This window comes from Leopardus geoffroyi, chromosome A1, assembly GCF_018350155.1.
Source record: "Leopardus geoffroyi isolate Oge1 chromosome A1, O.geoffroyi_Oge1_pat1.0, whole genome shotgun sequence".
Taxonomy (NCBI): domain Eukaryota; kingdom Metazoa; phylum Chordata; class Mammalia; order Carnivora; family Felidae; genus Leopardus; species Leopardus geoffroyi.
The window spans coordinates 6396190-6409954 of NC_059326.1; the positions used below are offsets into that span (position 1 = coordinate 6396190).

The 13765-nt window shown below is 47.7% G+C and overlaps 1 protein-coding gene across 10 annotated transcripts in view; it reads left to right on the forward strand.

The window, feature by feature from the left end:
• Positions 1-13765, forward strand: part of WASF3 (WASP family member 3) — a 135805-nt gene that overhangs the window by 118193 nt on the left and 3847 nt on the right. For 9 of the 10 annotated variants that reach the window (XM_045461601.1, XM_045462032.1, XM_045461940.1 and 6 more), the window contains 4 exons: positions 372-489; positions 5259-5434; positions 10056-10322; positions 11752-12119. In XM_045461601.1, the coding sequence (XP_045317557.1) occupies positions 372-489; positions 5259-5434; positions 10056-10322; positions 11752-12119 (929 nt within the window). Of the gene's footprint in view, positions 1-371; positions 490-5258; positions 5435-9006; positions 9174-10055; positions 10323-11751; positions 12120-13765 lie in introns of all 10 variants that reach the window. The other variant, XM_045462362.1, reaches the window with a different exon arrangement.

Below are 13765 nucleotides of genomic sequence, written 5' to 3' on the forward strand. Positions count from 1 at the left end.
ATATACACAAACCAAGAATCCATCCATCTGTGTGTATGGCCCCTGTTGGAATAAGCAAAATGTTTCCTGAAATAATTGAGGTATTAGATATTGTTGTTTATGAGCCATCTTGTGATTTTTAGGCACTTTTCTGTACTTAAACCTGAATTGGCAAGAGTACTTTTTGCCTGATTATTCTAGAAAACTTTGCCCTTCCTGCATGTTTGCAGTTTTTGTCAAATAAGGAAATCGGAGAAACGTAATATAGAGGACAGTTAAAATGCCCCATGCAGACGTTATCCTCTCATGAGTTGAAATTAAATTAGTATTAACCCCATCTGAAAATGTCTAACAACCTTTTCCCCCCCAACTTGTAATACATTGATTTATAGAGATGATAAAAAGGATGGGCTGAAGTTCTACACAGATCCTTCCTATTTCTTCGACCTCTGGAAAGAAAAAATGCTCCAGGACACGGAAGACAAAAGGAAGGAGAAAAGGCGTCAAAAGGTAAATAATTCTAGGACGGGAACGTGCATACTTATGTGTCAGGGAGCTTCTTGTTTAGAAATAAGTCAGTAAGTTCTTTATTTAAATGGTTGAGAGGCTGGATTGAGGGCAGAAGTAGGTTGCATTTTTTACCTGAAGATACTGACCATTCAGTCTAACACAGTAATGCTGTATTTCAATAAATACTATCTGATTTGTTCCCTAATACTTGCATTGCTTTAACAGAAGTAGAGGCTAATATTTCAACTCTGTTTGTAACTGTGTTTTATAGCTTTTCTCCTGCTGTTCTTTAAATATATATCATGGAAACATCAGATACAATGATCTGTTCTCATCTCTTGAAAGCATTCCTAATTGCTGGGTTGGCACCTCGCTGTAATTAATACCTTGGTGAGATGTTCATGTTGAATTGAAAAGCATGTGTGATCTGTACATACAGGGGATAGTATTTACTAAAAAATGAGACTCCTTTCGGTGAGGTGGTCGTAGGCAAGAGAGTTGCAAGTTTGAAGGTTGACAAACATCCACATTATAAGCACTCTTAGAAGAATAAGCCACTCTGGTCAGGTGTAGGGACTTCTGGGTTTTTTTAATGTTTGTTTATTTTTTGAGAGAGAGACAGAGTGCGAGCAGGGGATGGGCAGAGAGAGAGAGGGAGACACAGACTCCGAAGCAGGCTCCAGGCTCCGAGCTGTCCACACAGAGCCCGACACGGGGCTGGAACTCACGGACCGTGAGATCATGACCTGAGCCGAAGTCGGACGTTTAACCGCCTGAGCCACCCAGGCGCCCCTCGGGACTTCTGTTTTAAAAACTGTCCTTTGGGGCCCAGAAATTAGACTTAACCCACTGAGAGTTAATTCTCCAAAGGCAAATATTTGCTAAGACTCATGTATATAAAGTATGTTTCAAAAAAATGAGCACCTGTTTTGCTTGACAAAGATTAGGGTGCTTTGGTGAGGACAAATTCTTGGTATCTTGTGGGGTGGTGGCATTAATGTGTGGCAGTATTTACATGTACTGGCCCCAGAGAAGTGACAGTTTGGGATGGAAGAGAATTTGGGATGTGAAAATAGGATTTAAGAAAGGGACATGGAAAGAGTTTGCAGACTGCAAATGTAAGATGTTCTCATGGAAGTCCAGGGAAGAACTCCAGAGGTTGGTTATTCATAGTCTCTCCCTGCACTGTGGGTCGGGGAAATCAATTGGGAAATTTGGGGAAGAGTATTCCAGTGGAAAAGTATTCAAGGGAAGAAATTACAAAGTATTCAAGTGAAAAGAAGAAAGACCCTAATCTCTTGACAGGAAAAGAAACATTTATCTAAAGACCCATTGGTCTCAGTCCCTATACCTTTTTATATTACCAGAGGTTTAAGAGTATTTTCCTTTAAAACATAATGTCCTTTTAAATGGCCTTCTAGGTTTCCCTTCTCAGTGATATCTTGGCAAAAATACCTAATTTTTTCAGCATTGTTCTTCAGGGAAAAACAGTGTTAGTCTATGGATGACTATCACGTCTTCAAAATGACGCCATTTCCTTGGCTCTTTTGTCTCATTGCACATTCCTCCGACACATAGAATTCTGATAAGGACTTCTTATTCACTTACATAATAATGCGTCTTGAATGCCTTCTAACTGCTGGATAAACAGTGGTGAGAAAGGATTATCGCCCTCACGGAAATGACAATGTAGCAGGGGAGACAAATGTGAAGTAATCATGCAGCCCGCTGGAACTCATAAAGAGGGAAAGAAGTTTGAAAATTCTAGTACAAATCTGCTTTTATTAGGTAGGAATGTAAAATGAGGCCAGATAGCCTTCATTTCCCAGGATTTCGTAAACACGGGTCGCTGCTTTCAGTTTTGCACTGACAAATCTCTCTGAAGAAAAGTTAGTTTAGAAAAATTTAGGGGGTGAGAAATCCATTGTTTCTGAACTCGCTTTCCTTAGTTTGCTGGTTTCGAAACATTTTTAGAATTGCAAATAAATAGGTAGTTGTGAGCGTGTCGTTACGGTGCTGTAAGTGTTGCGAAGGAAAAGTATGGTGTGCGGTGGGGTGAGGTGACGAGGAGGGGACAGCGTAAGTGCAGTGGAGTGTCATTCATTGAGCCCCAGCAGTGGGGAGTTAGAAGTCAGCTAAGCAGAGCTGGGGGAGGGGGGGCGTGTGTGTGTGTGTGTGTGTGTGTGTGTGCACACGTGTGTGATGTGCATGATGGTGGGTAGATTTGGAGGCTGAACCGCTGTAAAGACCGTTGCATAATCGTAGCAATACCTGAATAGTCAACATACATCATTTAAAAGTAAGGGTGAGAGTTACTGATCAGTGCAGTGGTTCTTAATCAGGATGCATATTGCTTGAAATCCATTGAAGTCTCCCTCCTTTGGGTTTCTACAGGTATGCAGACAATACATGCTGTAAAATGCTCAAATTACACTGAAGTGAATACATTAGAAAATTGGGGGAGAAGTTTCTTCCCTCCCCAGGTGTCACTAATCAGTAGTAACAGTTCAGGGCGCCTATTTTTAGGTCTTTTGGGCATTCGTAAATATGTGCACACGCGTTTCACCAAGTATTTTTACGTGCGTAGAATTGGACCACTCTTGACGTACACACACACGCAGACGTGTACGGATATTGACATAATTAAAGACCTTCTTTGGTCTTTTTAACAGTTGTATGGTACTCCAAGGTATGCCCACTACGTAGACTACTTACCCAATAGCGTATTAGGAAATAGAGTGCAAATAATTGCTTAACCGCAATACTGCTGTACTCATGTGTCGATATCTCTTCTCAGTAAATTCCTAGAAGGCAAGTAGGAGTTTTACATTTTGAAACATACCATCATATTGCCCCCGACCATTAAAAGACTGAACCAGTTTATACTCTTAACAGACTTCTTCTAGACCTGGATGTTATTATTAATTTTTGGATGAGCTCACCCCTCCCCCTCATCTAATTTGCATCACACATCCTTATTAACCATTTGCATGTGTTCTGTGAGCTCCACGTTCACATCCTCCGCCAGGACATCGCCTGTGCCTCCTGAACCCCTCTGCAAATAGTCCAGCTCCGCCTCGGCACCCACCGCGAGCTGTCAGCCGCCCCTTTTTCCAGGACCTGCCTGAGCAGCTTCTAATTGGCATCCCTGCCCTTCCCCCTTTTATCTTTTATTTAGTTTTATTTTATTTCTTTGCCTTCCCCTTTTTGATCCGTTCTCCACTACCTAGAGGGCCCTTCTCACATGCCTGGGCAGGGTGTCAGCCCCTCCCTTTGTCCCATTGCTCTCCGGGTAAAGAAAAACACTTGTGACACAGCCATTAAGGCCTTGCAAACCTTTTAGATCTTGGAGCCATTCACCTTAAGTCACCATTTCCCTTCTTTATTCCTCCTGGCGTGCCGCTGTCCGCCCTCCACAGGGCCTCTGCACGTTCTCTCCCCTGTGGGCATGCTGCTGACCCCTGCTCCTTTGCAGAATTAATGCCTGCACACCGCAGATCTGACCTCTCAGTCACTCCAGGACACTCCCTGACTTCCAGACTAGGCAGCATTCGGTGTACGATGCACTTCTGTTTCACCACGTTTTGTAGCTAGGCATTTATTTGTGTGATTTTGTGGGCTTCGCCCACCGGATTGCAGGCTCCATGAGGGCAGATTCAGTGTTTGTGTGTTTGCTGTTTGTATCAGCAGCGCCTGACATGGTGTCTGGGACGGAGTCAGCGCCCAGAGCCCACCTAGACCTGGTCATATAGTCAGCCTTTGCCAAGTGCACCCTGTCCGTAAAGCCGTGTGGGGGGGTGCTTTAAGAGGAGCGTAGGAGTTAAAGGCACACAGTTCTCATCCTTAAAGACCAGGACGTCTTACTCGGGAAGCAGGAAAAACACGTAAACACACGTAGAGATAACTGCCCTCACCTTTAAAGAAACGCCTATGTAGGACCTGTGTATTTACTGGAGACATTTTTGCTGGCGACATACGGCTGGCACAAGAATGATTCTTTGTATGTGAAGGTAAGTCCTAATCACGGTTTGCTTTGTGTTAAGCTAGTTGCAGGATTAGCTTAAATATTCTGTAACGATCTTCTAGAGACTGGAAATAGAGGATTTTGAATTATTTCGTGAAACATGACGGCCTGTTAACAACTCAGTCAAAATTGTGCAGTGGTGGGAAGTGATTTCTCTGCATGTTGGATATTTCACGTGTATAATACACATCTAAAAGGTACAGCACATTTAAAACAAGCTAAAAGCCTAGTAAGGTGTAAATTCTCTTCTTTAATTTTATTTGTGTATTTTGAGAGAGACAGAGGGAGGGCGCCAGCAGGGGAGGGGCAGAGAGAGGGGGACAGATGATCCAAAGTGGGCCCTGTGCTGACCGCAGAGAGCCTGACGCAGGGCTCATGACCCACGATGTATGCTGACCGTGAGATCATGACCTGAGCGGAAACCAAGAGTCAGACACTTAACCGACTGAGCCACGCAGGCGCCCCTTAAGGTGTGAATTCTTTGCCAAAAATGATGGTAAGCAATTCCTGTAGTCAATAGCTGTCATTTATTTAGGTTACATAGTGAAGTACCCGTTCCTTCTGTTGGGTCTGCGTTGGGTAAGAGAGTATATGCTTAGAATTTTCTTAACGTTAAAACCACCGGAAATGGGAATGTCTCTTGTCTGCACACCACGCTTGTTGCCTATGCATTACGACTGCATTTAACTTCTGTTTTCCTCTCCCTTCTGTCTTGGCATGCTTGCCCTCTCTGCCTGGACACCAGGAGCAAAAGCGTATAGATGGCACAACCCGTGAGGTGAAAAAGGTTAGGAAAGCCAGAAACAGGCGCCAGGAGTGGAGTATGATGGCATATGACAAAGAGCTTAGACCCGACAACAGGCTGTCTCAGAGTGTGTACCACGGAGCGTCTTCCGAGGGATCCCTGTCCCCAGACACTAGGTGTGTGTGCGTGTGTCGGAGCAGAGCCTCTGCGTAGTGCTCGGTTTTATCGTACGTTGGAAACGTGCCAGTGGCTTTCGTGTTCACGTGGCCCACGGGACGTTTCAAAGCTTTCCTTAAAAGTCGATTCTGTATATGTTTTCGATTGTGAAATTAATCCTTTAAAACGGTTTCATTTTACATTGGGTCGCATCGTATGATTCTCCACCACTCTGACTTCAGTTTATGGTTCCATTAATCTAGACGCTGTGTTTTGACGTTGGTACTAACTTGGGGCTTGATAACCGTCGATGACTAACATTTTTATTTTAATAATCATTAATTCTTTCTCTTCTGCTTTAGCTTAGAATCTCGAATTTCCTTTGCCACCTGGTATCTAAAATTAATTAGTAGGTAGTAATTGATGTGCCTGCGACGCAACTTCATTATTCTTTAAATAACCTTTTCTAAGAGTGGTGAGCAAAAGCGACAGTGTTTTCTTCGGCGCACTAATCTTGTGTATTCTAATTTCAGGAGAAGAGTTCTGTTGGAGTTACTCTAAGAATTTGTAAGCATTTAAGTAAAAAAAAAATATTCCTCGCAGGTGTGAATGACATGGTCACTAAGTCACCATTTGTTGCAAAAGGGATTCACCGAACCACAGAAGCCGACTAGTCCATTTTTACTTCTGGTTTAATTTCCTGTTTCTGCTTTTGTAAGGTCATGGTCTGCCACTTGCCTGTAGCCTCAGAGTCTTCCGTCAACATTTCAAAATTCCAATAGAGAATTCTTAAGTGACACAAGAATGTTCTAAAAATAGCCAACAACCTGGACGTCGCATTACATTTGTATCTTTTTTTTTTTTAAATGTTTATTATTGAGAGACAGAGAGAGACCATGAGCGGGGGAGGGGCAGAGAGAGGGGGAGACACAGAATCCGAAGCAGGCTCCAGGCTCTGTGCACAGAGCCTGATGCGGGGCTCGAACTCAGGAACCACCAGAGCACGACCTGAGCTGAAGACAGACGCTTAACCGACTGAGCCACCCAGGCGCCCCACATCTGTGTTCTTTTTAAATTTTTATCTCTATAACCTCAGCGTCTAGTCCGCTCTGCACAAGTGGCTTTGTCTTTGGTAGTTACCACGCCCAGAAACATCCCTACCCCAGAAGGGCTGTAAGTCTTTGGCTATGTTAGGAGGCAAGTTCTAGGCAGTTTTTCTGCACCGGCTGTTACCTGTTCAGTATTAGAGAATTAGTGGAGCTTTAACTGAATGCTTGCCTCAGGTTTGAATCTCTGTGTCCATTTATTTCCATAGAAAATAACAACGATGACGATCCAGGTTGCTCACGCCTCTAGGGGTGAGGAGGGGTACTTGAATACGATAGCCTTGAGAGTGTCAATTGGCTTTTTGGCATTTTTTTTTCCCAACTAATTTCGTCGTGCCTGTTTACTCATAGGAAACCTATGCTTTATTTTATAATACTCCATATACTTGCTCTCCCATTTCAACAGATGCAGGTGGAAAAATGATTTTTTCCTCCCTCAGTTGAGGGATGGTTACTCACTCTGGCATCCGAGATTCAGTTGTTCCGTGTTGGGTATAAAATTGACGGTTGCTGAGATTATTTAGTATTCAGCCTTTGTATTTATGTGGTTCAGGTGCATCTTCATTTTTCTTAGTTTGCAGAATGCAAATCCCGTTTCCCACAGCCTCTTGCTATCTGCACACACGAGATAATAGATTAAAATTCATCCGTGTACTTGGATTCTGTCCCTTAAGTTAGAGACTTTTTTCATTTTACTGAAGCGTATCACTTTTTGTTCATATAAAATAAGCTTTTTATATTTGGAAAGTACCAACGAAAAGTAAAATATTATCCATAATCCTGTCATCCAGAGAAACCCCTTTCTGCATTTTAGTGTATTTCTTCCTCTGGTCTTTTTTTCAGTACACGTACATGTTTTTTCTTTTACAAAATTGAAATCATGCGCCATGTTTTCTGTCTTTTGACTTTTATTATTTCATGTTTATGTTTTAAGTATTATTTAGAAACAAGGTTTTTAATGGATATATTGAGGACAACTGAAATGCCAGATTTCACGGCATGTATTTAACCTGTTCGTGTAAGGAATGTGTTTGAATCCAATCCAGGTAAACTAACCATGAGATTTTGCTCCACTGATCAGGCGTGGTTTGATTCTAAGCATAAATTTAGGATGAGAATTGACACACTTCCCTCCTGCTCTCCCTTGCCCTCCTCAGGGGTAGATACCTCCAGCCCAGGTGTCCTTGTGTTTGTCTCTTCCTGTCCTGTGCCCGTGTTACAGCCGTCCCGCTGCCCACCTGTCTACCCACAGGACCCTGGGGGGAGTCTTCTGATTCTCCCGCTGCGTCTCCACTGCCTGCACTTTCCTTCTTCCCTTTTCCGTGTGGTCTTCACTCCTACCAGTTCTCCTTTCTGTAACGGACACTCAGTGATGACCGTGACGTTTCAGGACCACCCCACTCGTCTCCACGTTGGTACAGCGTCTTCTGGGGCTGACTGCTACCTTCCCGCGGGGATGTCTGGCCCCCACCAGGCCCCCGAATCCCCACCTTTCCTCCAGCCCACTGGCGCCCCCCCCCCCCGCCTCAACAGGGCAGCCCCCCTCCAGAGCAGCCCTACCCTCCAGACCTCGCCCGTGCTGTTCTTATCCTCAGACGCTCACCCCCTGCTCCTTTACTCTCTCCTCCATCTGGTCTTCCTTCCCCTTTCACCGGCTCCTATGGGCCTCTGTCACAAGGCTACTCTGTGGGAGGAGTGCCCCGAGTTACCCCAGGATGTTGACAGTTTCTGGCTCCCCATCTCATCAGAAGCACTGCCTATTTTGCGAGATGACCTCGTTTCCTTGAGAAAGTGGTACACACAGTCTGTGACACAGGCGCACACGCACACACACACACACACACACACACACACGGTCAGTCACGCACCACGAGTCGCTCTAGTGTCTAGGGGTTTCCGTTTTTGTTTTTGTTTTTTTAATTTTTGTGTTTTTTTTTTCAACGTTTATTTATTTTTGGGACAGACAGAGACAGAGCATGAACGGGGGAGGGGCAGAGAGAGAGGGAGACACAGAATCGGAAACAGGCTCCAGGCTCCGAGCCATCAGCCCAGAGCCCGACGCGGGGCTCGAACTCACGGACCGCGAGATCGTGACCTGGCTGAAGTCGGACGCTTAACCGACTGCGCCACCCAGGCGCCCCTGGTTTCCGTTTTTAAAACGTGCTACCTCTAAAGCTAGGTCGGGTGCTTCCCCCATTAAGAGTGTTTTTAACTCGCTAGCAGTTTGCATGGTTCAAAAGACATACTTATGTTCACACCGTAATCTAGAATCCACACTGCAAGTAAGCAAAAAGTGAGTTATTCGTTATTCTCATTATATTGCAAGTAGGGAAGGAAAAAAAAAAAGCAAAAAAGCAGCCTCTTGTCATTTAGAATGCTTTTCTGTGCCGTGCGACGCTCCGTCGGGATTTCAAAGATCGAAATTCAGTTGGTGTCTTCCCTGCTCCCCCCCGCATCCCCAACATGTGTTTGCCTGTTTCCTTCAGAGAGAGAAGCACAAGCTGAATCCTAACAGAAACCAGCAAATAAATGTGAGAAAAGTAAGAACGAGAAGAGAAGAGTGGGAGAGAAGGAAAATGGGCATTGAGTTCATGAGTGACACCAAGGAGCTGGCACAGGCAGGGAGCACGGCCGAGGACAGAGTGCCCAGGGGGTTCGTCACTTTGCGCTCTCGGACCCCAGCCTCAGGTTGCCCGCCCTGCTTTGGCTGTCCTGAGAGGACGCGCGGCCCCCTTACTGACAACGCCTCCTGTAACCTGTCCTGTAACCCCGGGCCAGGAACACGCCGCTGTCGTTACTAATGCCCGTGGCCTGTGTGGCTGCGACACTCGCGAGTCCCCGCTCCCTCCGTAGGGCCTCGCTGGCGTCCCAGCGTCCGCACCTTTCTGAGCTCTGCTCATCTAATCCAAGACCTCCATTCCTTCCAGAGTTTCACACTCAGCTGTGCGCTCAAAGAGAAGACGACCTTTCCGTGTTACCCCACATTCTTTCCTTTTTGGCCGAGTACAGTTCTTCCGTCGAAGAACACTACGGTTCACTGTATTGCATTCTGGATTACTTTCCTTTTCTTTCCCGTTCGTGTTCGTCCGGGTCACCTGCCATTTCATAACTTCTAATTATACGCTCTCACTCTCATTGCCACTGAAATCCTCTGCCTTAGGTGCGGTTTTTTAATTAAATGGGATCTGTCTTGTAGCCTTCTCTCTTAGAAAAAAAAAAAAAAAAAGCACGCTGAAATACTGTGGAAATGGGGCTCTGCTGCTCCCTGCTTGCCGATCTGACTTACCCACTTCAACGCTGTGAATCTGAAGCCACGTAACACTGGGGCTTGCTGCTAAAGTCGTCATGATGTTGTTGCTGGGAGGCTCTCATGGGGCTGGACCTGGCTGGTGCTTGTAAAGGAAAACACAGTGTGTGATTTCTGTACATCGGCAAGGTTGTTACTCAAATAGAGGTGTATGCCTGTTGGGGTGGGGTGGGGGGATCCTCCTAATTTAATTTGAATTTCTCCCCCACCCTCTTCCCTGAACGCCAGGTCGCACGCGTCGGACGTCACAGATTACTCTTACCCGGCGACCCCCAACCACTCTCTGCAGCCGCAGCCCGTGACCCCTTCTTACGCGGCCGGCGACGCACCACCGCACGGGCCGGCAGCCCAGGCCCCCGAGCATGAGTACCGACCCCCCTCCGCCTCGGCCAGGCACATGGCGCTGAACAGACCCCAGCAGCCGCCGCCGCCACCCCCACCGCAGGCCACAGAGGGGTCCCAGGCCTCCGCGCCCATGGCGCCAGCAGACTACGGGTAACGGGGACTCGTGCGTCCCGCCGCGCTTGCCGTGGCGTCGGGAGTCTTGCTGTGTGTGCTCGAGAAGGTGCAACTGAACGATCATACCTTAGGGGCCAGAAGCAGCCGGGGGCGGCTGGGTGTAGATACTACCAGCTAAGCCACGTTCCGCGTTAAAAGCCTCAGTGTCCCGCTGCTCCCCTTTCCGTTACAGATGCATCTCAGGTTCGAATCTGTAGTCATGCACAACCCCCCCCCCCCGCCCCACACCGTTCGTACATACCCCTGGCTACGTTCGAATGGATTGCGAAGCCAAGGCGTTGATCGAGGGTGACACGCTGAGTTTGTGAACCTGTCCCACATCTCCGGGTTTCTGGACGTGCGCCGGGTGAACCGCGGAGAGTTCCCGTCACACGTGGGAAACCCATACAGTGCAGCCCCCCGTGAGCCGTGTTCGCACTGGGCCCCGTGGTCCCCTCTCTTGACCCGCTGGAGCCCAGACGTCATTCCTCCCCCGGGTCCTTTTGTTTTCTGTGTCTCGGGTGGGATTCAAACACCTCCTAAAGAAAGACCCTCACGTTCAGGAGTTTATTTATTAATGTAAGCACCCGTCTCTGTTTTGATAGGCGGTCTTTTGCTCTGTCTTTTCGGGCTCAACCGTAACCTTTGAAGAGTTAGGCCCTCCGAGACAGTGTCCGGGAAGGTTGAGTGTGTGTTTGTGTTCACATGTGTGTTCTTCAGAGCAGCATGAAACACCTGAATGTATGCCCCGCCCCCCCCCCCCCCCCCCCCCCCCGCCCAGCTTTTTGAGTTTCCCTCTGTGACCACTCAGTCCTGGTTATTCCCATCCATCCGTTCTCTCTCTCGGAGTGTGCTCTGAGGCTGTAGCCAAGGGTCAGGCAAAGAGAGGGTCTGTGGTCCAGTTGGCTAGGAAAACCCTTAGCTAAGTAGAATTCAGTGGATTTCTTAGCTGAAGGACTTTTCAAAGATTTTGAGACTTTCATAGGCACTGTCGGCTTGAGGAACTTCCGTGGGACGGGCTAGGAAATACAGATTTTTCCGAATCTGACTGACCACAGAACCCTTGTAAGACCGAGTGCGTGAGCCGCCCACCTTCGAGATGCCCAGGAGAAAGGGGAGATTTGAGTCACTGTTCTTAACCTCTGCCGTCAACCGTTTTATTCTGGCCTGCCACAGAGAGTTACTTTTTGAGTGATTTTCTTTTCGGTTCCTTTGAGTAGGTGATCTCGAATCGCATCACAGCGAATAATGTAGACATGTGAGAATGGCTGGTGCGAAGCGTGGATGTTCGCGTCCTACGGTGTTGCAAGTTCAAAGGACAGTGTGTATCGTGTTGGAGGGAGGCCCCTGTGTTAGGTGTATTAGACGCGCAGAGGATGTGGCTGTTGCTGCTTTAACGACTCTTGGTGTTTCCTCTCTTTATTAGGATGCTCCCAGCACAGATCATTGAGTATTACAACCCCTCAGGACCGCCGCCTCCTCCGCCGCCCCCCATGATTCCTTCAGCACAAACTGCTTTCGTCAGCCCTCTCCAGATCCCCATGCAGCCCCCCTTCCCTGCCTCTGCGGGCTCCTCCTACGCGCCTCCTCCCCACCCTCCCGCCGCGGGGCTTGTGGTCACGGCCCCGCCGCCTCCGGGCCCGCCGCCGCCCCCGCCGGGTCCTCCTGGCGCAGGGTCTTCTCGATCCTCCTCCCCGATGCACGGCCCCCCAGCAGCCGAGGCGAAGCGCCAGGAGACGGCACAGCCACCCATAAGCGATGCTCGAAGCGATCTGCTTGCCGCCATTCGAATGGGTGAGTGAGCGTCTCAAACACAGTCTTCCTTCCAGAAGGAGATCTCTTCGTGGCTCCGACCCCAGCTACAGCCTGGCCCTCAAGTGTCTACTCTCCACTGAACTGTGTCTGAGGATAGGGTTCAAGGGCACTTGTTTGATTTTGTTTTTGAAGTTTATTTATTTTGAGAGAGACAGAGGCGGTGCCAGTGGGCGAGGGGCAGAGAGAGAAGGAGAGAGAGAGAGAGAGAGAGAGAATCCCCTGTGCCACCAGCTTCAGAGCCCAGCGTGGGGCTCGAACTCACGAACCGTGAGATCGTGACCTGGGCCGAAACCAGGAGTTGGATGCTCAGCCGACTGAGCCACCCAGGCGCCCCTTGATTTTGTTTTTGGTAAACTGTAGATGTGTTTTTGCCAGTGCAAGATAAACACACAGTAATAAAGAATTGAGAATTCAGGAAACCTTTACTTGACTAGAAATAGCTCATAAAAATGATCACTAATTAATGAGATCTTTCCTCTGCCTTCTACTCTGAGGGTAAATGTATAAATGAGCGAAAGCGAGCTCGTGTATATGATTTAGTTATTTTTAAAAATCTAAGCTGTGTCCTAGACTTCCCATATTTTTAGCTCGATGTGCTAAGCCAGTAAGCTTTTCAACATTTATTTAGCAGCAAAATTCTTTTGTCAGATTGAAGGCCTACACCGAACCCCAGAATATGAGACATACAGAAATAGAGCATCTCTGGTCCCATCAGGTTGGAGGAGCCCAGACGCTCACCCGTTTTGCCCCCCACCCCCCCAGAGCCACACACTTCCAGTCTGTTCCACCCCGTTTCTTCTCAGCCCCAGGCACAGCCCAGGCTGGTTGAGGGTCACTGACAGGGCGTGAGATATCCCAAGAGCTCCTCGTGCAGTCGGGAGATGCACCGTCTCCTGGTCACGGTCTGGTTGTTTCCGTTCGGAAGGGACTGAGAAGGGAGCCCGACAGCAGCACCCCTGGCGTCCTTCACAGGACGGCGGGGACGTGACTGCCTCTGCTTTGAGTGCCCACACATCAGACTGGAGTGTGACACCCAGGCCCGGGGTTCTCGTATGTCTTGAACGTCATTGGCACACTTTGATTTTGTCAAGGAGAGAAGATCCCAGAGGTACACGACCCCGTCGCAAATAAATTTAGGGTCATAGCAGAACAGTGGTTTTGTTTTCTGACACCCGTGAGCCCCTTCCAGTAAGAGTGATAACATAACTTGGATCTAATCACGAGGAAACCTCTGATAAGCCCACATCAAGGGACAGTCTACAAAAGAGCTGCCTGTGTTCTTCAGAACCGTCAAGGTCGTAAAACACAAAGACGGAAGAACTTCCCAGAATAAGGGACATTAGTGACAACTAACGTGATGGGTGTTTCCACGTCGGATCCCAAGCCTGGTGGAAAACTTTCTTCATTTGCTGCTGTCAGGTCTGCTGGCGAAATTGAAATGAAATTTGTGCAGTAGGTGGTAGTATTTGTGTCTGCACTAATAGCCTGATTTTGGTCATTGTCTCTTAGGAATTACACATGAGGTATTTTAGGGGCCCGGGGACATCATATGCTACCTTATTCTCAAGTGATCCAGGGAAAAGTATGGGTGTGTGCGCAAGAATGCCAGAGAAGGGTTGCTAGTT